The 23,391-nt window shown below is 36.9% G+C and overlaps 2 protein-coding genes across 6 annotated transcripts in view; one reads left to right on the forward strand and one right to left on the reverse strand.

The window, feature by feature from the left end:
• PPP1R9A (protein phosphatase 1 regulatory subunit 9A) overlaps positions 1-12,150 on the reverse strand; it is a 175,931-nt gene extending 163,781 nt beyond the window's left edge. Inside the window, exons 1-2 of the mRNA XM_058180091.1 lie at positions 10,905-12,150; positions 7,764-7,871 (exon numbers count right to left, since the gene is read on the reverse strand). The gene's annotated coding sequence lies outside the window, so the exon portion shown is untranslated. The remainder of the gene's footprint in view (positions 1-7,763; positions 7,872-10,904) is intronic.
• Positions 10,763-23,391, forward strand: part of SGCE (sarcoglycan epsilon) — a 52,496-nt gene continuing 39,867 nt past the window's right edge. The window contains exon 1 of one of the 5 annotated variants that reach the window (XM_058180096.1): positions 10,763-10,921. In XM_058180096.1, coding sequence (XP_058036079.1) covers positions 10,840-10,921 — 82 coding nt within the window. In that variant the 5' untranslated portion in view covers positions 10,763-10,839. The remainder of the gene's footprint in view (positions 10,922-23,391) is intronic. The other 4 variants (XM_058180100.1, XM_058180095.1, XM_058180094.1 and 1 more) reach the window with 4 other exon arrangements.

Consider the following 23,391-nt stretch of genomic DNA (forward strand, 5'->3'; position numbering starts at 1 on the left):
CGATGAGTGAAATTCCAAAACTGAACTTCCGGATTCTTTTCCCAATTATACAAACCCCAAGAGTCCCACCCCCCTGACCCCTTTGATGGTCACATGGTCCCATGTTCTCCCAGTTCATTTGAATATCTTCTCGCCACTCTTCCTGCAGATGTGAACACCATCCGACCTTGACCGCTTGAAGAATGTTACCATACCCCTCAGCCCCCCTTCTTCCCCTCAGGGGAAAAATGTGGCAGCGTCTGGAAACCTAAAGTCTAGTATGGTTTCCAGGCCTGACAATTGCGATTGAAACTGAAGTAGTCATTTACAGGAAGGATATTGCAATAGATGATTTTGTGTGTTAAACACAGGTCATGTCGAAGTTAACGGAGTTGTAAGTTTTCTAATCCCAGGATTTCAAGTCTGGTGGTATAAGGTATTTTGTTGTTTTCGGAGGAGTGAAGAACTCTTCTAGTAAAATATTTCTGGACGCGTTCTATTGTATTTATGTCAGAGATGTGGTGTGGGTTCCAGACTGATGAGCTGTATTCAAGAATAGGTCTGGCAAATGTTTTGTATGCTCTAGTTAGTAGTGTAGAGTTTTTGGAAAAGAAGCTGTGTAAAATTAGGTTTACTACTTTTAGAGCCTTTTTTGCTATGTAGTTGCAGTGGGCTTTGGCATTTAGGTCATTTGATATGAGAACTCCAAGATCTTTGACAGGGTGGGGGTCGTCAGTAAGGTAATGACCATCAAGTTTGTACTTGTTGATAGGATTCTTTTTTCCAATATGTAAGACTGAGCATTTGCTGCTAGAGATTTGGAGTTGCCAAGTTTTAGACCAATCGGAAACTAAGTTGAGGTCTTCTTGAAGGGTAGAAGTATTGTTAGTGGTATTAAATAGTTTGACATTGTCAGCAAAGAGAACACAATAACTTGAGATGAGGTCACAGAGATCATTTATGTATAGTATGAAGAGCGTTGGACCAAGAACACTACCTATAAGTTCTTTTGAACTTATAAGCAAGGGTGACCATTCTAGAGGTTTACATACTTTGCTGGTATAATTCTCAGACCTATTGTGCCCTTCTATTATAAAAAAATGCAATATTTCCTGCATATCTTTGTATTGTTATTTGTTATATTGTTTGCATTGTGTATGTTGTTATTCTTATTTGGTTACATAAAACTAGTATCTTATTTTTACCTTATTTTTTCATTAAAAAGAAGTCCTGTGCATCTCATTGTCAACTTCTAGAAGATGTAGAGTCATTATTTCTGTATAGTAGTTTGCCAGATAGCTTTTCATACTATACTGTAGAGATTAAGTTCACTATAATTGGAGTTTCAGTATTCATTATTCTCTTTGGCCTACAGAGGGCTCCAGAAGAAGTGTTATTGGAGAACAAATTATAATGTGAGTTTAAAAAATCCACAAAAGAACAGATGTAAAAATAAGGAAAAAGTATTTGCAATATTTTCTCATATGGAAAATAATATGAAAGCAACAGGCTGAAAGTGGAGGATCCTAAAATTTTATCTGAGGCAGGATATATTGATTTACATGTACTCAGTTTATTTAGTGACTGTTTTAAATTACAACAGCACTGAAAAAAGGTAACGTAACCATTTTTACACTTATGACCATTGCAGTATCTGCATGTTTACAGATGCTTGACAACTGACTCACATTTATGAGAGTTGCAATGTCCCAGGGGGGTCATGTGATCCTCTTTTGTGACCTTCTAATAAGCAAAGTTGATGGGGAAACCAGATTCACTTAACAACTGTATTATTAACTTAATAACTGCAGGGTTTCACTTAACAACTATGGCAAGAAAGATCATAAAATGGGGCAAAACTCTCTTAACAAATGTCTCACTTTAGCAACATAAATTATGGGCTCAGTTATGGTCATAAGATGAGAACTACCTGTAGCTTGTTGTCTTATTTGTTTCTCTAGTCTGAACCACTCAGTTCTTACATCAGCTTGTTTTAGAACTACCTGCAATTTAATATAAAAGAATATTATACTATCTGTCATGCAGCATATTTCCAGGTAATATCTAGAATTTTTTAAATACAGAAAATTCCATAATACAAGCGTGCAAATGTAATCATAGGGTTGAAGGCCCAGGGTCAGCTATGTCTCCAGCCTCTTTTTCAGCTTATCCAGTAAAGATAATTGGTTTATGGAGATTCTCAGTCATCCAGGTTGTCCCAAAGGTGCTTTTTAAACAGGCAACTGGACTTTCTGATTTTTCTCTGAGGATGTTTCGTTTCTCATCCAAGAAGCTTCTTCAGCTCTGAAGAAGCTTCTTGGATGAGAAGTGAAATGTCTTAAAAAAAAACACCAGAAAGTCCAATTCTCTTGAAAAAGCATTATTGAGATAATTGGTTGCACTTCAAAATGCTATTACTATTATGAAATTTTGATAACATTCATCCAAAATCTGCCTTTATATGTTGGAATTATAGTTAAGAGATTTTCCTTGCAATAGTAATTTTCTTTGCAATACCTTTCAAGTACTTGAAAAGTTATCATATTTTGTCTCATCTTTTCAGGTCTTCTCAATAGTAAGCATAACTGGTTGTTCTATTTCACTGGATAGGTTTAAACTTCTTATTCTCCTCAGTGCCTTTGTCTGTCTAATTCTTCTTTAGATGTAATATTTATAGCTGAAAAATTATTCAATCTGATTGAAATAGAAGCATTATTCCCAATTATTTGGAAACTACTTCTGTTGGTACAATCTGAGATTGCTTGTTTTGTAGTGACATAATATTGTTGGCTCATATTCAGTTTGTAATCAAATAACATTTCTATATCATTTTTACAAGTATTATAAAGGAGTACAAGTAAGTTATCTTAAACTCTATACTTGTATATTTGATTTCTGTTTCATAACTGGAAACACTGCATGTGCCTATTAAAATTAATTCTGTTAATTTAAACTAGTTTCTATATTTTCTAAACTAGAAAATAGATGTCAACGTTATTTTAAGTTACATTTCTATCACACTAGGTTATTAATTATCTCATGAAATTCGGTATATACAAAATTTACAGCATAACTTATACTTCCAATACCAACTTTAGCAAAAAGTGATGTTTGTTAGATCCCACTCAATGCATACTGATATGGAAAAGTTATTAACTACTCTTTAAATATGGTTTTTGTCCAACTGGTAAAGTTAAAGAAGTTAAAATTCTGGTTTAGTATGTAGAAGATTATGATGTCTAGTTTTGCCTTATGTATGAAAGCCAGCTGGGTGACTTTTGTTCAGTCACCTCTGAACCCAAAAAAGAAGAAACTGGCAAGCTATTTCCACAAATGTTACCAAGGAAACTGCAGGGGTTTTTTCTTATAGTCATCTAAAATAAGAATTCACTCAATTGATAATTACCAAGATAGTATCTGGCCATTTATTTAATCATGCAATTCAGCCACAGGATAATAAAACAATAAATCAATGATGGTGTTTTGCATCAGACAAAATTTCCCAAACTTATTTGCATGCTTCTATATTGTAGCGAGGTCAGCATATATTGTATTTTAAGAAGGGCGTTCCAGAGTATGGGTGGGGTGGTGCGGTCTAGAGGTGGAGCTTTTGCCTCACAATATCTTGGAACATCAGTCTCATTTTTCTGTACAGATAGTCCTCGACTTACAACCATTCATTTAGTGACTGTTCGAAATTGCAACAACATTGAAGAAAGTGATTTATGATTTCTTTTCACACTTGTGACCCTTGCAGCATCCCCGTGATAAAAATTTGGATCCCTGGTAATGGGTATGTACAGGTAGTCCTCAAATTACAACCATAACTGAACCCAAAATTTAAGTTGCTAAGTGAGAAATTTGTTAAGTGAGCTTTGCCGCATTTTACAACTTTTCTTGCCACATTTGTTAAGTGAATCTCTGCAGTCCTTAAATTAGTAACACGGTTGTTAAATGAATCTGGTTTCTCCATTCACTTTATTTATTAAAAGGTCGCAAGAGGATCACGATTCTGGGACACTACAACTGTCATTATTGTGAGTCAGTTGTCAAGCATCCAAATGTAAATCACGTGACCATAGGGATGCTGCAATGGTCATAAGTGTAAAAAATGGTCATAAGTCACTTTTTTCAGTGCCGTTGTAACTTCGAATGGTCACTAAATGGAATTTAAATCAAGGACTCCCTGTATTTATGGTATCACAATGTCCCAGGTTATGTGATTACCTTATGCAATCTTCTGACAAGCAAAATCAATGGAGAAGTCAAATTCACTTACTAACTTAGCCATGTTACTAACTTAACAATTACTTACCATTCACTTACCAACTGTGGCAAGAAAGGTAATGAAATGGGGGGAAATTCATTTAGCAACTGTCTATCCCCTTATTTTACAACCAAATTTCTACCAAGATCTTCTTTCCATTGCACTTAATGGCATGGATTCTATACACAAATGGTTCATAAATAATTGTGTCAGATCAAGTTATAAGATCTGTATCATAAATCATCACAAAAATGCATGATGGTTGGCTTAAACGTGTTCAATCATTTGAAATTGCCTGTAAGCTGTTTTGAATAATGCTTCAAAGAGACATTTTCTTGCTTCAATTTTTATATAGGTGCTAGTTTCTCTTTTTGAACATGTGATAAATTTTAGAACTAGTATACCAATTTAAGCAAGTAATGATTTTTATTCTAACAATTCTTTTATTTTTTTATGCAAGGATTGTGTGTTCATATATGTTCATTACAATGAAAAGCAGAAATAAAGCATGTTTTTAACTAAAGTTATGACGCTAGATAATGCTACATTTTTAGATCTGTTGCCATAAATCTATACTTAGATTTATTGCTAAATCTAAATATAAATTCTGTACCAGTCCAAGAAATCTGAAAAGGTTTTGGTTCAGAGGTTAATGTTTTGTTTTGGAAAATTTCCTTGATCAAATAATGCTAATAAATATGATAATGCTAATAAATATGAAACAATTGCCCCATTGCTAGGAGAAAGTGGCAAGAAGATGACAAGCAACAGGGAGAAAGCAGATCTACTTAACTCATTTTTTGCATCTGTCTTTACACACAAGGAAAAAACAATCCAACCTATCAAAAACAGCACCACAAAAAACAGATTAGAAACACAAGTTAAAATAGGGAAGAAAATGGTAAGTGAACATCTATCTACCCTAGATTTGTCCTGGTCAAATCACCAGGACCGGATGATTTACATCCCAAGGTTCTAAAGGAACTGGCAGATGAGATCTCAGAATCACTGAACTATATCTTTCAAAGATCCTGGAGCACAGGGGAGCTGCCAGAGGACTGGAAAAGAGCTGATGTAGTTCCCACCTTCAAAAAAGGGGGAAAAAACAGATCCAGGAACCTACAGACCTATCAGCCTGCCCTCAATACCGGGGAAGATTCTGGAAAAGATAATCAAGCAACGAATCACCGAATACCTAGAAGCAAACAAAGTAATAACCAAAAGCCAACATGGGTTTGTCAAAAACAAATCATGACAGACTAATCTTATTACATTCTTTAACAAAGTGACAAAATTAGTGGACCAGAGAAATGCTGTTGATATAATTTACTTGGACTTCAGTAAAGCATTTGATAAAGTAGACCATAACCTACTACTAGATAAAGTAGAAAAATGTGGGTTAGACAGCACCACCACCAGATGGATTCGTAACTGGCTGACCAACTGCACTCAACGTGTAGTCCTCAATGGAACTACATCCACATGGAGGGAAGTATGCAGTGAAGTACCCCAAGGCTCTGTTTTAGGCCCAGTACTCTTCAACATCTTCATCAATGACTTGGACAAGGGAATAGATGGGGAACTCATCAAATTTGCAGATGACACTAAGCTGGCAGGAATAGCCAACACTCCAGAAGATAGGCTCAAGTAACAGAAGGATCTTGACAGACTTGAACATTGGGCGCCATCTAACGAAATGAAATTCAACAGTGAAAAAAGTAAGGTTCTACACTTAGACAAAAAACCCAAAATTCACAGGTACCGGATATGTGGTACTTTGCTCAATAGTAGTAACTGTGAGAGGGATCTTGGAGTCCTAGTGGACAACCATTTAGATATGAGCCAGCAGTGTGCAGCAGCTGCTAAAAAAGCCAACACAGTTCTGGGCTGCATAAACAGAGGGATAGAATCAAGATCACGTGAAATGTTAGTGTCACTTTAGAATGCCTTGGTAAGGCCACACATGGAATACTGCATTCAGTTTTGGTCGCCACGATGTAAAAAAGATGCTGAGAAGAGCAACAAAGATGATTAGGGGACTGGAGGCTAAAACATATGAAGAACGGTTGCAGGAACTGGGTATGTCTAGTTTAATAAAAAGAAGGACTAGGGGAGACATGATAGCAGTGTTCCAATATCTCAGGGGTTGCCACAAAGAAGAGGGAGTCGGGCTGTTCTCCAAAGCACCTGAGGGTAGAACAAGAAGCAATGGGTGGAAACTGATCAAGGAAAGAAGCAACTTAGAACTAAGGAGAAATTTCCTGACAGTTAGAACAATTAATAAGTGGAACGACTTGTCTGCAGAAATTGTGAATGCTCCAACACTGGAAATTTTAAAGAAAATATTGGATAACCATCTGTCTGAGATGGTGTAGGGTTTCCTGCCTGGGCAGGAGGTTGGACTAGAAAGCCTCCAAAGTCCCTTCCAACTCTGTTGTTATTATTATTATGACTAAAAGCAATACTTACATGAATTTTATTTCATAAATTAACTTATCACTGTTATACAAATTGAAATAAAACTACTTATGAAGAACTCATATTAAAGGCACAACTTTATGATTATTTCAAAGTCTGAGGGGGATTTGAAAGTCAACTCTTATTGCTGAACAAAAAAGGTCAAGTTTTAAAAATGCTATCAAAGCTGTTTTGTTTATTGAGAATAGTACATTTTTCAGATAGAGTTCTGTTAAATCTGCTGGAAAACACAGGCTCACATAGCTGCATAAGAATAGGGATCAGTAACATGATTTGATACATGTATGTTCAAGATATTAATAATTTTGTTAATTAGCTATTCATATCTTCAAGGACAAAGTTACAGAACTCCCCCATTTCTCTGAACAACTGATCTTCTTACAGAATATAAATGTTTTCATTGTTTGGCAGAAGAGTACATAGCCAAGTTACCATGGCAAGTTAGTTAACAATTGACTATACTGTAGTCACAACCCCAGGAATGTCACTGTTTCCATGGAAAGACTCAGAAACTGTATGCAGGTAGTCCTCAATTTACGACCACAATTGAGCCTCAAACTTGTGCTGCTAAGCAAGACAATTGCTGTGAATTTTATGACTTTTCTTGCCGCAGTTTTCAAGTGATTCACTGCAGTTGTTAACTGAGTAACATGGGTGTTAAATGAAATCTGTCTTCTCCATTGATCTTTGCTTGTCAGGTCATGAAAGGTGATCACATGATCCTGGGACACTGCAACCATCATAAATATATGCCAGTTGCCAAGTGTCTAAGTTCTGACCATGTGACCATGGGGATGCTGCAATGGTGGTGTGAAAAGTCACTTTTTTCAGTGTTGTTGTAACTTTGAATGGTCACTAAATGAATGGTCATACATCGAAGACTACCTGTATATTATAGAATTATGCTGTAAATTTTATAATATCCGTATGATTATATCCAGTGGTGGGATTCTACTGGTTCTAGACGGTTTGGCCGAACCGTTTGTTAAATTGCCGGTTCGCCCTGCCCCTTGCCCCTCCCCTCCCCACCATTACTTACCGGTGTCTGTTGGCGGCCATGTGGCGCTTGGATCAGGTGGGTGCGAGGCCGCCGACCGAAGCAGGCCTCCATCCAGGCATCTCTCTAGCCAGTGATTAAAGCGCCTCGCTGGCCATGTGTAGAGAGAAAGAGGGGGGAGAAAGATGGAGAAAAAGAGGGAGGGAGAATGGATTTGTTCTGGTAATTGGTTTAACAAGCATGGCACTGAAAAAGTGACTTATGACCGTTTTTCACACTTATGAACATTGCAGCAAACTGTCATTAGGGCAAAGAAGCTATGTTACATGACCACCTGGCCACGTCCACCCGGTCACATGAAGCACCGCAGTTGTGACATGAGTGACATGGCTATTAAAATGCTGCAACAGGCATAAATGATGACCGGTCATAAGTGTGAGGACTGGTTAAAAGTGTGAGAACCTGTCAGAAATCACTTTTTTTCAGTCCTCTGGGTAGTCCCTATGTGCATAGGGACTACCGAGAGAGCTGAAAAATGTGATTTCTGATAGGTTCTGACACCTTTGAACAGACCTCGCATTTATGACCATCTTCACATTTATGCCTGTTGCAGCATTCTTAACCGTGTCACTTATTTCACAACTGCTTCTCTTCACTACGGTTACAAGATAGGGTGCAAAATGTAAAATGTGAGGACGGTCGTAAGTACGAGAACTGGTCAAAAGTGCGAGGACAGGTCAAAAATAACTTTTTCAGATCTCTGAGTAGTCCCTTGCACATAGGGACTACCCAGAGGGCTGAAAAAAGTGATTTCTGACAGGTTCTCACACTTTTGACCAGTCCTCACACTTATGACCGGTCATCATTTATGCCCGTTTGCAGCATTTTGTGCATAGGGACTTCTCAGAGGGCTGAAAAAGTTATTTTTGACCTGTGCTCACACTTTTGATTGGTCCTCACACCTACGACTGCACATTTTACATTTTACATTATCTTGTAACCGTGGTGAAGAGAAGCAGTTGTGAAATGAGTGACATGGTTGCTAAAAATGCTGCAATGGGCATTAATGTGAGGATGGTCATAAGTGCGAGGACCGGTCAAAAGTGCAAGGACTGGTCAAAAATGACTTTTTTTAGCCCTCTGAGTAGTTTCTATGCCCATAGCCACACCCACCCGGTCACATGACTGACCAGCCACGCCCACCCGGTCACATGACCAGCCAGCCACGCCCACCCGGTCACATGACCAGCCAGCCACACCTCGAAATAAGCCACGCCCACAGAACCAGTTGTTAAAAAAATTGAATCCCACCACTGATTATATCTGCATTAAAAACACGTATGAGATGAATTTTCTTATCACTATTGCAATTATGTAGCACAAAATAATTTACACATGTAATTATTTACTAATATGGTAGAGTAAGTTAGCAGTTTGATATAAATAGTTCCTTTTTTTCCAGACAGAAAAATATATGTTCAGCACCTCTTGAAGCTATATTATATTCTTTGCCATGTACTTACTAGTTGAGGCACTCTTACATGAAGGAACACCACATTATGTCTTTCCTAGAATTCCTTTTTCACTTTTTTTAAACATCAGAAATAAACTTTATTTCTGTAACTAATATTTCTATTTTTCCCCCAAATCTATTAATTATAAACATACACAGTTACTAAATGCTTGTAAAACTAGATCGTTGTTTCTTTACTTTTAGTTAGCTCTAGCTGGGCACTTTCTCTTTCAACTGTTAACGGAGGGAAAGAAGAAATCTAAACAATAAATTGATAGTAGGATGCCTACTTAGTGATTACTAGTGTCTATCGTGTCTCAGAATTTGTGATGCAGTATAAAAAAGCCTACTACTATTGTTATTTTGCTACAACAAAAATGGTTGTATAACTTGAAGACTATAAATTGTTAAATGGTGATTCTGCTGTAAAGGCTATCACACAATTGTGATCACAAAATATGATCTTGAAATCTGACAATAATTCCTAAGTTTAATTAAAATAGGTTTACTAGCAGAAAACTAGGCATACTAGCTGACTACTAATAGAAGAAGATACTTTTGCCATAGCTCTCAATTAATTTATGGAAGCCATTATATAAAGATGCGTGAAAGCCACTAACTTGGGTGGTTTAAAGGGGGAATTGGACAGATTCATGGAGGGCAGGTCTATCAAGTGTCTTGTAGAGTTAATGTGACCTTTATGCGTGGGGAAGCGTGCCTCCAAATTACAGTATGAGCAAGCATATGGAAGTAAACACAAAAAATGTCAGTCCAATAGAATACAGAAGAAACTATACTAATTAAAATTGCCCCCGATTTCATGAGTACTACGAGTACTACAATGAGTACAATGAGTAGTACTCATGTAGTACTACATGTGTACTACAATCATCTCCAATCTTCCTGAGAAATTTCAGATGGGTCCGATTTTGGTTAGCAGGATATTTTACTCATCTTTGCTACGTTTTTGCACTGTGAGTGGGACCGACATTTTCTGCTTTCTTACCAAACAACCCACCCTGTTTCGGGGCATTATACATTTTTGCATAAATGCCTCTGGCATTTGTTACTCCATCTCCAGTAACTCTCTTTCGAATGTACTGATTTCATATTTTTTGGTTCCTCTCACAGCTAATGGAATGGGGCAGGTTACCAACAGAAGTGGGTGCTTCTGCAGGGGGAAAAAAATCCCTCAGAAGGTCATGTTTGCCCCAGCACATAAGGGTGTTTGTATATGGAGGCCCTCCGCTTGGCCTTAGGCCAGTTGGAGAGCCAAAATGCATTTGTCTGTTCAGCCCAGGGCGCGAAGTCCCAATCCACAAGTCTGGAGCGAAAGCAAGCCAAGTACCAAGCCTCCCAGACATAAAGCAGCTCCCCTGGGCGAGAGAAGGCGGGCCTGGCGACGCATAGACCGACCCCCTTTTGCAGGCCTAGCTGGGTCCTGCTTTCGCGATCGTGTCTATAGAAGGAGGAGGGAGCAATGCTGCTGCTGCTGCTGCTGGGGATGATTATGTCAGGCGGGAAGCCGGAGAAGGCGGGCGGCGGAGGGAGGGAGGAGGAAGAGCAGCAGCGAGAGGACCGCACCAGCTCCAGCAGCAAGGAGCAATGCCGCACCGCGGAGAAGGATCCTGGTTCCAGTCCCAGAGCAAACCCAGCGGAGCGGCTCTTACCACCTTCTTGCTGACAGGTTGGTCTCTGCCGAGCCCCCGCTTAGATGGCACATCCTCCTTCGGTCACGGCCTGCCACACCGTTGCTCCCCATGCCCGACCCTTGTCAAGCGGGGAATTCCCTCCTTCTCGTCTCTCCCCTGATGCTAGCCTTCTGTAGCTGCTCCCGCTGCAGCGGCTCGCTGTTTTTCTCTGCACCCCCTTCCTAAAGCAGCTGCTCCGGGAGGGTTCAAAAAAATATATATTTTGCGGGCAAGAAAGGAGGGATCAGTTGGGAGAGTTGCCTGCAAAAGGCATTGCCTTCCCTGGGAAGATGCCATTCCCTTCCCCTTTTCATAACATCAGGGCATGTTGCAGAAAAATATTTTTAAAGATATATTACTGGTGGGGTTTTTTACAATCATGGGGGAAAAAACACAAACACCAGCAGATTACCTTATAGAGGAATATATTTAAGGATCAACTGATTTTGGATGATAATGTAGAAGCTCCAATAATTTTTTAAAACTTGCATTTCAAAGAAAATAGAGGAAAATGTGCTTTAAAAAAATAGTAAGGCAACATGTATGCAGAGGGGTTATAATGTCCCCACCTTTTCTCCTCCACATTGTTCTGAAATGTGTGAATTCTGATTGTGTTCTGCAAAAGCTGAACGGATAGAGGCTACTTTCCTCTTTTGCAGATCAGACAAGCCCTTAGCAAAGCTTTCTGTCATTCCTGAGCTTGGAATAACAGGCACATTTTTCCATTCTTGGTTATGTGGATAAAAGCTGAGCAATACCAGCAAATGGAGATGAAAGTATCCTGCTAACCAAAAAAGGAAAACATGTGTAAATACTTGTCTCAGGAAGTGAAGACATAGAACAAGACCTGCACAAAAAAAATAAATCTTGGACTGGGTAAACTCAGAATGACAACAATCTCAAATATTTGGGTTTTGGGGGATTTTTTTTTCTTCTCCCCCAAATGGTTAATTATTCATATTCTTAAAATATGTGATGACTACTGTATTTATGATTAAGTAACTGCCTTTTAATGTTAGGATAAAAGAGCTAAGGATACATAGTACAGGTAGTCCTCGACTTTACAACAGTTCATTTAGTGACCGTTCAAAGTTACAAGAGCATTGAAAAAAGTGATCACTTTTTGCAACCTTCTGGGAAGCAAAGTCAATGGGAAAACCAGATTCAATTAACAACTGTGTTGCTAACTTAACAACTAAAGTGATTCACTTAACAACTAGGGCCAAGAAATGTCATAAAATGGAGCAAAGTTCATTTAACAAATTCTTACTTTATAAATTATGGGCTCAATTGTGGTCATAAGTGCAGGATTAACTGTATTAACTATTAAAGTAAAAGAAAAAAATATATAAAGTGGAATATGTACCTTTGAGATTTATTGCCTGTTTCTTCAGGTAATAAGAATCAGTGGTCCATGTTAATTCAGTTCTGGCGATACTACAACTCTCTAGGAATGTTTTTTTTACCATGAGTAATTGGTAATATCTTTGAATAATGGCATTCCTCAGTGGACAGCATTTCTTATATTTTAATAGTGAAAAGTTATTAAAAAGTAAAATTACAATAGTAAATTAACACTAAAAATAAAAGAATAAAATAAAAATTAGAGGGGTTCAGAAACAAAAGAAGAAAGAAATGGGAAAAAAGAAAAAACAGTAAAGAAAAAGAAATGTATAAAGAATTTACTTTTCTCCTTAAACAAGTATAAACAATTTTAGTAATTTAACTCCTCTTAAAACATGACAAGTGGTCTTTCTTAGCATGTCTTATCTCTGTAAATAATTCTTTAAAAAAATTCAGTCTTGATGTCAGCAAAAGTTCATTAAAGGTCAGTAGAGATAACAACATACCTATTTTAATCTTGATCAAATAAACTAAATTCATATTCCTTTCTTTTTACTTTTAACAATCTTGATTTTAGTTCCATCAAATAATGTTGTAGAATTTGATTTATTTTCATTTTTTCTTTATCCCTTTTCATAAAAATTTTCAAAGTTTTAACAAGTCACTTTTGTAAATTTTAATATAGGAAAATGATCCATTTTTTTCTCCTGGATTGTTACTTGTGTATCTCTTTTAATTATTAAAACAATGGGTGATTTCTTTGTATGTCCGGTGTAGCGTCATTATCCATATCATTTTCGCATTCCTGTCATTTTTAAATTCATTTTCAGATCAGTCTCAGTCTTGAAAGGCAAAATGTGTTCTTCTATAACATTTTAAATACAGTCTATTTACAGTGATAGACACTTTTAAAATTAACTTCTGAGTCCATTGTTCAAAAACATTCTTCAATATCACCGATGTTAAAATATTTTGCTTCATGCTGTATCTTAAATTGAATCTTAAGTTTTCTTCTCCTTTAACTGCAATCTTCGGTTCCTTCTTTCCTCTAGCATCCAACTCAAAGTCCCATTCTATGAAGTTTTTTCTAAATTAATTCAAAACAAAAGCATTTCCCTATGGGGATGATTTATACTTAATTCTTGCATCTTATTTCACATCCATCTGGAGCAGGGGTGTAATCTAATTTTTTCCCCTACTGGTTCTGTGGGTGTGGCTTAATTGGTGGGTGTGGCTTGGTCAGAAACTGGGTGGGCGTGGCCAATAATAATAAATAATAAAAATAATAAACAAAGTATACAAAACAATAAGAAGTACCAAAAACCAACTTTCACACTTAACAGACACACAACACAACACAACTGATTCACACACAATGTAAAAGCAGCCCCTGCAACAAGCAGGAACCTCACACAGCCACAAAAAGCTCAAAACCCAACTTTCACACTTTACACACACACAACATAACTGACTCTCTCTCACACACACACAAAATGCCACATACAGCTTTGTGAGATTTTGTGTGTTTGTGTAATTAGAGTGAAAAACTACAGAAACACACCAAATCTCAGAAAGCTGCACAAATATTTTATTTTATTTTATTCTATTTATATTTTTTAGATCAGAGGTCTCCAACCTTAGTAACTTTAAGGTTTGTGTACTTCAACTCCTGGAGCAAAGCTGGCGGAGGAACTCTGGGAATTGAAGTCCACAAGCCTTAAAGTTACTAAGGTTGGAAACCCCTGTTTTAGATAAAAGCAGCTAAATTTAAAACTTCCTTAACTTTAAATTGCTGTCTTAAAAAAAAACTCATTAAAAAAACCCCAATTAACTATTTTTTAAAGCTCCCCCCATTTTCTTACCCAATTGGAGGCAGGCAGATTGAGTTGCTCACTGAGGAAATGGATTGCAGGCAGGCAGATTCAGTTGCTAGCTGATGCAACTGATTGCAGCAGCTGAAGCAAAGCAAGGCATGAGAGAGCCTGAAAGGAGCAATAATTAGGTAAGTGGGAAAGGGGCGATTGGATGGGCATGGGCGGGGGCTGTTGTAAGAGGTGGTAAAAAAATGATTTTAAAAGCCTGTGATGATCAGGAAATTTATCTGGGATCGCCAGAGGAAAAAAAGATTTTAAAAGCCTGTGATGATCAGGAAATTTATCTGGGATCGCCAGAGGAAAAAAAGATTTTAAAAGCTCCCCTGACGATCCCAGTTGAAATTGCCTGATCGCAGCCCAGAACCTCTTAAAAGGATTGTTTTAACAACCTCTTTGGCCGAAGAGCTTGTAGAAAACATGTTTTTTAAAGGTTCTGGTGATTAGGCAACTCAGCTGGGATCGCCAGAGGAGCCTTTTAAAACCTTTTGTTTTTAAGAGGTTGTTTTAAAAAAAGCTTTTAAAGGATTCTGATGATCCCAGCTGAGCTGCACAATCATTAAAGGCTTTTTTTTTACTTTTAAAAGTCTTTTTGAAGAAAAGATGCTTTTAAAAGTAAAAAAAAAAAAGCACCTCTGATGATGGCGCAGCTCAGCTGGGGCAGGGGGCGGGGCCAGGGATTTTTGCTACCGGTTCTCTGAACTACCAGCCATCATTGTTACTGGATCGGTCGAGCCGGTCTGAACTGGGAGCATTTCACCCCTGATCTGGAGCCTGAGTCCATTTGTATCTTTGCCAAAACAAAGTTCTAACTCTCCTTTTGCTATTTATTAAAAAAAGGCCTTAAAGTTTTGTTTAAAATTTCTTTTACTAAATATAGAAGGAAACTCATCTGATATTTTTAGATTTGTCAATCCAAAGATTCTTAATAGCTAAAAAGCAGTTAACAAACAATTTCCAAAAGCAATAGAAAAGGAAGTATATGAACTTTTAAAGGTGCTGACCATGGTTTGAGCAAGATGGCTACATTCTTGTCCCTCTTAGGGCTAAATGTATTAGAAACCAGTGTGTTGTGGTCTTCTTGCAAGAAGCGTCTGGAGCGCTAGTGGGCAATCTCAAATCTTTTCTTTGTCCAGAGAGGACTGCAAAGAGTTGACCAGCTCATTGGTGGTTTGCCTTACCAGATAGACCAGATAGGAAACACAATCAAATAAGCTAATTCCATATTATCGTAAAGCTACATTAACAGGATCTTGAAAGTATGAAATTGTACAATTGTTCCTCTGCCTGCTTTACAACCTGAGAAGTGAGACGCTACTGAGAGTCCCTTTAATGCTGCTTGCTCTGCCCACTATCCAGCTGTAGCTGTTCTGTTCCCAACTGACTGTTCCCAAAGCAGCATCTCTTTGTCCATCTCACAAGTCTTTCCTACATAATATTAAACCAGCAATTTATTCTAGCTTCCCCAAGCTCTGATGGTCTGAAAGAAGTTCTAAGTTCATATCACTTTTTATGTAAGCTATGTGCAAGCTTACGTTGTTAGATTTACAAGACTGTTTGAGAACTGTATATATTACATCTATTTTTCAACAAGCTTTCAGTTTTTAAATCTTGTAATGAATATACATAAAATAGGAAAATCACTTCCTGCAAAACTGAGGAGAAATAGCTTTGAACTTTTGGTACAATATAATGACTTTCCACTAAAATCCAAAAATACTTAAAGAAAATTAATCAAATACTTCAACATTTACTTGTTGTAATTATTTGGAATTACAGAATTACTTATTCTGTAATTACAAATCACAATGAAGATAAAAAAACTGAGTTATTAAAGTTTATGAATGAGAGCTTTAACAATAAACGGGTTAAAAGAGGTATGTATATGAATCGTTTTATTAAAAAAAGTTAGAATTTAAAAAGCAAATTGCATATTTTCTTACTGAAGTATATACAGGCATTTTAATAATAATGTGCTCCTTGATAAATAAATAAAATAAAATAAATTGTAGTAGTTTAAACTTGTAGTATAGTGATATAAACTAGCTTTTTTCCTGTATCTCATTCAGCAATGATGTTTGCTTAACATATTTCATATTTTTGTAAGATTCTATCACTGATTTGATTGTATGCAAATGGATTTTTGACTGTAAATATCTCTATTCCCAGGCCTTTGCATTTGAATAGTATGCAGACATTTTTAGACAATCATGCTCATTCAGCAGAACACTGAATGTTTACAATATCCTTTTATATGATCGAGGAGATTGGAAATACTCGTGATCTTGTTCATGAGTTAAAACTGATTTCTGGCCTTGAAAACAGGGTTGATTGTACTAAAACACTTTTATAAACAGGGTGTGCACGTATTACCCAATAAGTTTAAATAGAAGGGATATCCTAACTAAGGTACCTGTAATTCTGGTAATGTTTCCAATATTTTTGGGGACTCATTCAATTTTTAGAAAGTTTTGTGAACATTATTACAATCACGGAATAGCTGCTTATTTTAGGATTGGTGAATCATAAAATTTATTGTATAAACACCCAAAAGAATTTCACAAAGTACACTCCCTTTTAGAAACCTCCCTGTTTTTCTCCTGTCTTGCACTCCAAACTCATATTCCTTTCCCCATGTGATGTCTAAATGGTTTTTTTGGCTTTTACACACAAATGTTACATGCATACCCATCCCTACATCCATATAGTCGGGGCACACAATGTATACTTTATTAATTCTTATACAAAAATACATATTTTTGCATAACTTCTGTAATCATAATGTAGCTGAGTGGTTTGTATGGGAATGTAGTGGAATATTATCAAAGAAGTCAACATACAAGAAAAATAAACGAAAAATTATGCATAATAGAACTTTGGAAAATAATGATAATGCAACACATTACTTATATTAGCCACAGGGGGGCAGTATACAACTGCTTTTATCCTAAATGGGGATTCTTCAGTCAGTCCTATCTCTTGAGTTCAAATGTACTTGAGAATTGAACGTATGGACCATTGCTCTTTAGATGATTTGGTATAGTGCATTAACTTCAGGAACTATCCTGCCCTGGATTAGTAGTGTTTGGGGAAGAAGTATATAGAATCTATCAGAAAGGTATATCACTTCATTTTTCCTTAAGCTACTGGTGCAGAAGAGATATAGAATAGAATAGAATAGAATAGAATAGAATAGAATTTTTTATTGGCCAAGTGTGATTGGACACGCAAGGAATTTGTCTTGGTGCATATGCTCTCAGTGTACATAAAAGAAAAGATACCTTCATCAAGGTACAATACTTAATATAGTCATAGGATACAAATATGGATATTATTTTAAGTCATGTCCCTTTGTACAGTTTTGTACAAGACTTTGATTTGCACCATGTTCAAAGAAGTGGATTTCTTTCTTAGTTTTATCCAGTGGGTGATGATCTATAAGTAAATATAAATAACGTATAAATTAAAAACACAGCATATAGGATAACTTGAAAACCTAGCTTTCTTTTCAGACCTGGGGTTGATGTGTGTCATTGTTTAGTGGCCAGTGTTTGTGTGTATGTTTGTATGTGTTTGTATATGATTTGTTAGCTGAGTATTTTAGTCTGGATTGCCTGTTGTTTTAATGTTGCTTGCTATTTTTATGGTTTTGGTTTTTTAAAATTTTGCGTGGCACCAGAATCTGGAGTTAGGTAGGCAATATGTTTGAATCATAAATAAACTAACTGGCAAATAGTTAAAATTGGCATGTGGTTGTGTATGGCATGGATGCAGTTTTAACACATATGTAAAGACTGCTTCCATAGTTAAGTATAGAAAGAATCCATTGTTATTCTCCTACACCAGTGATGGCAAAATTATGACACATATCATGCCATTTGGGGGGGACACGCTACACCTCCAGGCCTTTTGGAATTTGTGTGAGAAAATCTCACTCCTGCACAGCTTCTGGGGTGTCCAAAAATTGCATGAGCATTCTCAAATCATTTTCTAAGGCTCCAGAGGACTCACAAAACCAGGGGTCTGGAGACGAACTGTGGATGGAAGGGCAGGGGACTGGAGGAGAGGAGATCCGGGATAAGCGTGGGAGAATACACCAGCAGAGTCAAGATAGGAATTTCCTGACTTTTTGACATACTGAGCCCAAAAGATTTGCCATTCTTACAGAAAGAAAACTATCAAAAAATTAAGGCAAAAGCTACATGTGGATTAGTGTGTTAAAGATATCTTGGAAAATGTCTAGAGCAGTTCTGATTGAAAGATATGACAATGAGCAAAAGTTGATAAGTGTTATATTGTACAATGGTTGCAAAACATATTTTTGCTCTGCAGCAAATTTTGAGATGTATATCGTTATGACAGAGTTTATTGATTTAAATAAAATGTATGAAAAAATGAAGAGTCATGAATAATGGATCATTTTGCACCAATATGAAAATTGTTGAATACTTAGCACTAAGAAGGGGGTAAGATAAATATATGTGGTACTCTTTTAACTGTAAATGTATAAGGCTTTGGGCACATTCATATGTTGGTCTTGAATGTATGCATATTTTTGTCTGCAGATGATGCCATATTGCTATCTGTAATCTTCGCAATTTATTCTGATTTGCAGTGAATGTCAAATAAATTATATGATACAATGAAAAGTGAAATATGAAAATTAGTCTGTCAAATGCGTCGGTAGTCACACTTTTCAGGGAAAATGGAGTTAACAGTTGCAAGGTATGTATCTAAATAGTGAAAAACTAGCATGTAGATGAAATAGCATCTACATGCTAGTTTGGTAAAGTGCTTAGTGTGGGAAAATGAATATACAAATTTTAATGTGTATAAAGCCTGGTAGAAAAATGGTAGGGAGTATATTGTAAGTTGCAAGGAATGGTACTTGTTGAAAGAAGCTAAACAAACTTTTGTCCACTAGAATAGAATAGAATTTTTATTGGCCAAGTGTGATTGGACACACAAGGAATTTGTCTTGGTGCATATGCTCTCAGTGTACATAAAAGAAAAGATACGTTCATCAAGGTACAACATTTACAACACAATTGATGGTCAATATATCAATATAAATCATAAGGATTGCCAGCAACAAGTTATAGTCATACAGTCATCTTATATATCTTATATATAAGTGTATATATATATATATATATATATATATATATATATATATATATATATATATATATATATATATATATATATATATATGAGCAATCTTATATATAAGTGAAAGTTAAGCAATGTTAGGAGAAACATAAAAGTAAATTGAATTAAGTGGGAATTCAGTGGTTAAGAAATGCATGGACAAAAAAAAAAGAAAAAAAAACATAGTGTCAGGAATGAATGAATTCTGAAGTAATGTGGATTAAATATAAAAGGGAGGGGTCAGTATAAAAAAAAAGATACTGAGGATGTTTGGACCTAGGACATTGTACAAGAAAATGGAATTGCAAAATAAATATATGAAGGGAAGGTGAATGGGTAAAAGAGAATGAGAAGATTGAGTCAATTGTAGTTGAATGAATTGATGAGATTGTGGAAAACAGGAGGAACAAAATATATGAAATAATGCAAAAGACAGTGAAAGTAAGAATAAATTTCGCTATATTTTATTTTATACTATATATCTTTAATTTCTTTGACTTATTATTTCTTGCTCGTTTCTTGCATTTTCCAACAGAGATTGCTGGCATTTTTGGATATTTTCATTTGCTGGAGTTTTGCCATCTGAATTATGGTCACTCTTGCGTGTTGTCTGAGTATATCAAAATATATGTACTTATGTGTGCAATGTGTGGGGATCGGCTTTTCTTTTATAGGATATTGGTCCCATGCTGTTATGTGATTAATGAGAACTATGTGAGGTTTGTAGATTAGTCCCTGCTATAATTTGTATAATGCCTGTGTTTCCTTAGTGTTTCTATAATTTGAATGATGCTTGTATTTCCTTAGTCATTGTAATAAATATATATAGGATCCTAGACGGGTGAAATCTAATTTTTTTTGCTACCGGCTCTGTGGGCGTGGCTTGGTGGGCATGACTTGTTGGGGGTCATGTGACTGGGTGGGCAGAAACTCAAAATATAGAAAATCACTAGCAATGTCCTGCTAGAGCAGGATTGGCCTAGATGATCTCCAGGTCCTTTCCAGCCCTGGATTATCCTCTGAAGCTGCGTCTAGTGCTAGGTTTGTACTCCTTCCTTCCTTCCTTCCTTCCTTCCTTCCTTCCTTCCTTCCTTCCTTCCTTCCTTCCTTCCTTCCTTCCTTCCTTCTCCCTCCCTCCCTCAAAAACAACCCCCCCCCAGTTTTTCCTCCCAACAGGCTTCCTGATAGCCAAACCAAAAAACAGAAGGGTACGGACCATTTTTCCTCCCAGCAGTTTTCAGGGAAGCCTGCTGGGAGGAAAAACGGACTCCCCCTCCCCCATGTTTTTTGGTTTGGCTAGCAGAGTCTGCGGGGAGGAAAAACAGACTCCCCCCCATTTTTTGGCTAGCACCCAGCTAAGATGTGCAATTATCAGAGGGTGGTTTTTTTTACTTTTAAAAGCATCTTAAAAGAAAAAATGCTTTTAAAAGTAAAACAAAAACAAAAACCTCTCATGATCGTGCGGCTCAGCTGGGCATGGGGGGGGGGCAGGGATTTTTGCTACAGGTTCTCTGAACCACTTGCTGCCATTATTACCGGATTGGGTGATCCGGTCCGAATTGGGAGCATTTCACCCCTGATCCTAGATTAACTTGGTAAAATTATGCCTTGATTCTAGATGATGGTAAGTGAATTTATTTTATCAAGTAGTTATAAAATGGTGTAAAGGTCAAATATATTAATAAATTACTGACTTGAGTGATAATTCTAAAAGTCTGTTTTAATATCTAACTGAATTTAAAGGAATGATTTGACATAAGAACGTTATTATATTCCTTTGCTTATCACACAGCTGAATAAATGTACTTGTCCTTAGTTGTAATCAAAATCTTCTAGAACTGTAGTGAATTTTAATAGACATATGCATACAAGTGAATGTTCCACCCATAGATTGTTACTAGTGTCTTTTGCCAATAGCTGTCAAGATTCCTTCCAGAGTAAAGGCCCAACTCACATGGAATTATTATTTTATTATAGGTAAAATAAGTTTAACAATCACAGACAATTGATAGTCTCTGAACAGGTGAGCGGATGGTACAGAATTTTATTGCCTTCCTTGCAGTATGGACTAGAAGTAGTAATACCAATGAATAGAGGCTACATGTCTAGTCAGTATTTTTATAGAAAGAAACTAAAAGTTACAAGAATTTCAGTAAGTATTCCGCCAGTAAACTTCATCCAGTCGCTCCAGCTCTACCCTGAACAAGGACTACAGGGTCATAAAAAGGGAGCTGTTATTCTGCTGTATAGAGTGAGATACCTATATATAGGAAAATTTGAGGCAGAAAAACTCTTGTACGTTTCCTCTTATTCGTTTCATGAAAAGAGCTGAACCTTATGAAAACGGGAAGCAGTTTGCATCTGTTTATTTCTTTGATAACTGGCACCTGATAATTTTCAAATCTTTTACTCTTTTTTCATTGCACAGTACCCTATGAAGAAAAGGTCTTGCTTATTTTTCTCACTTGATCTCATCCTATCTGTTGCAATTCTATGCATTCCTTGATCTCTTATTCACAAAATTCCTTCTGATTAGGCTGGGATTTTTCTGCCCTTCATGGAGCATGATATATCCATTATTCTGTTCCAGAACAAGAATATACAACCATTTTCTGAAGTATGCGTTCATTCCTTAAGCTTTTTCTTCTTTTTTTGTCATAAACTACTCCAACCTTTGTAACAAGTTCCATATCTATCACTGGAAGTTTTAAAAAAGAGATTGGCCATCCATTTGTCCGGATTCATATAGGGTTTGTTGCTTGAGCAGTGCCTAGAAGACCTCCAAGTTCTCCAATGTGTGGGGATCGGCTTTTCTTTTATAGGATATTGGTCCCATGCTGTTATGTGATTAATGAGAACTATGTGAGGTTTGTAGATTAGTCCCTGCTATAATTTGTATAATGCTTGTGTTTCCTTAGTGTTTCTATAATTTGAATGATGCTTGTATTTCCTTAGTCATTGTAATAAATATATATAGGATCCTAGACGGGTGAAATCTAATTTTTTTTGCTACCGGCTCTGTGGGCGTGGCTTGGTGGGCATCACTTGTTGGGGGTCATGTGACTGGGTGGGCAGAAACTCAAAATATAGAAAATCACTAGCAATGTCCTGCTAGAGCAGGATTGGCCTAGATGATCTCCAGGTCCTTTCCAGCCCTGGATTATCCTCTGAAGCTGCGTCTAGTGCTAGGTTTGTACTCCTTCCTTCCTTCCTTCCTTCCTTCCTTCCTTCCTTCCTTCCTTCCTTCCTTCCTTCCTTCCTTCCTTCCTTCCTTCCTTCCTTCCTTCCTTCTCCCTCCCTCCCTCCCTCAAAAACAACCCCCCCCAGTTTTTCCTCCCAACAGGCTTCCTGATAGCCAAACCAAAAAACAGAAGGGTACGGACCATTTTTCCTCCCAGCAGTTTTCAGGGAAGCCTGCTGGGAGGAAAAACGGACTCCCCCTCCCCCATGTTTTTTGGTTTGGCTAGCAGAGTCTGCGGGGAGGAAAAACAGACTCCCCCCCATTTTTTGGCTAGCACCCAGCTAAGATGTGCAATTATCAGAGGGTGGTTTTTTTTACTTTTAAAAGCATCTTAAAAGAAAAAATGCTTTTAAAAGTAAAACAAAAACAAAAACCTCTCATGATCGTGCGGCTCAGCTGGGCATGGGGGGGGGCAGGGATTTTTGCTACAGGTTCTCTGAACCACTTGCTGCCATTATTACTGGATTGGGTGATCCGGTCCGAATTGGGAGCATTTCACCCCTGATCCTAGATTAACTTGGTAAAATTATGCCTTGATTCTAGATGATGGTAAGTGAATTTATTTTATCAAGTAGTTATAAAATGGTGTAAAGGTCAAATATATTAATAAATTACTGACTTGAGTGATAATTCTAAAAGTCTGTTTTAATATCTAACTGAATTTAAAGGAATGATTTGACATAAGAACGTTATTATATCCTTTGCTTATCACACAGCTGAATAAATGTACTTGTCCTTAGTTGTAATCAAAATCTTCTAGAACTGTAGTGAATTTTAATAGACATATGCATACAAGTGAATGTTCCACCCATAGATTGTTACTAGTTTCTTTTGCCAATAGCTGTCAAGATTCCTTCCA

Source organism: Ahaetulla prasina, chromosome 4, assembly GCF_028640845.1.
Source record: "Ahaetulla prasina isolate Xishuangbanna chromosome 4, ASM2864084v1, whole genome shotgun sequence".
In the NCBI taxonomy this organism is placed as follows: Eukaryota; Metazoa; Chordata; class Lepidosauria; order Squamata; family Colubridae; genus Ahaetulla; species Ahaetulla prasina.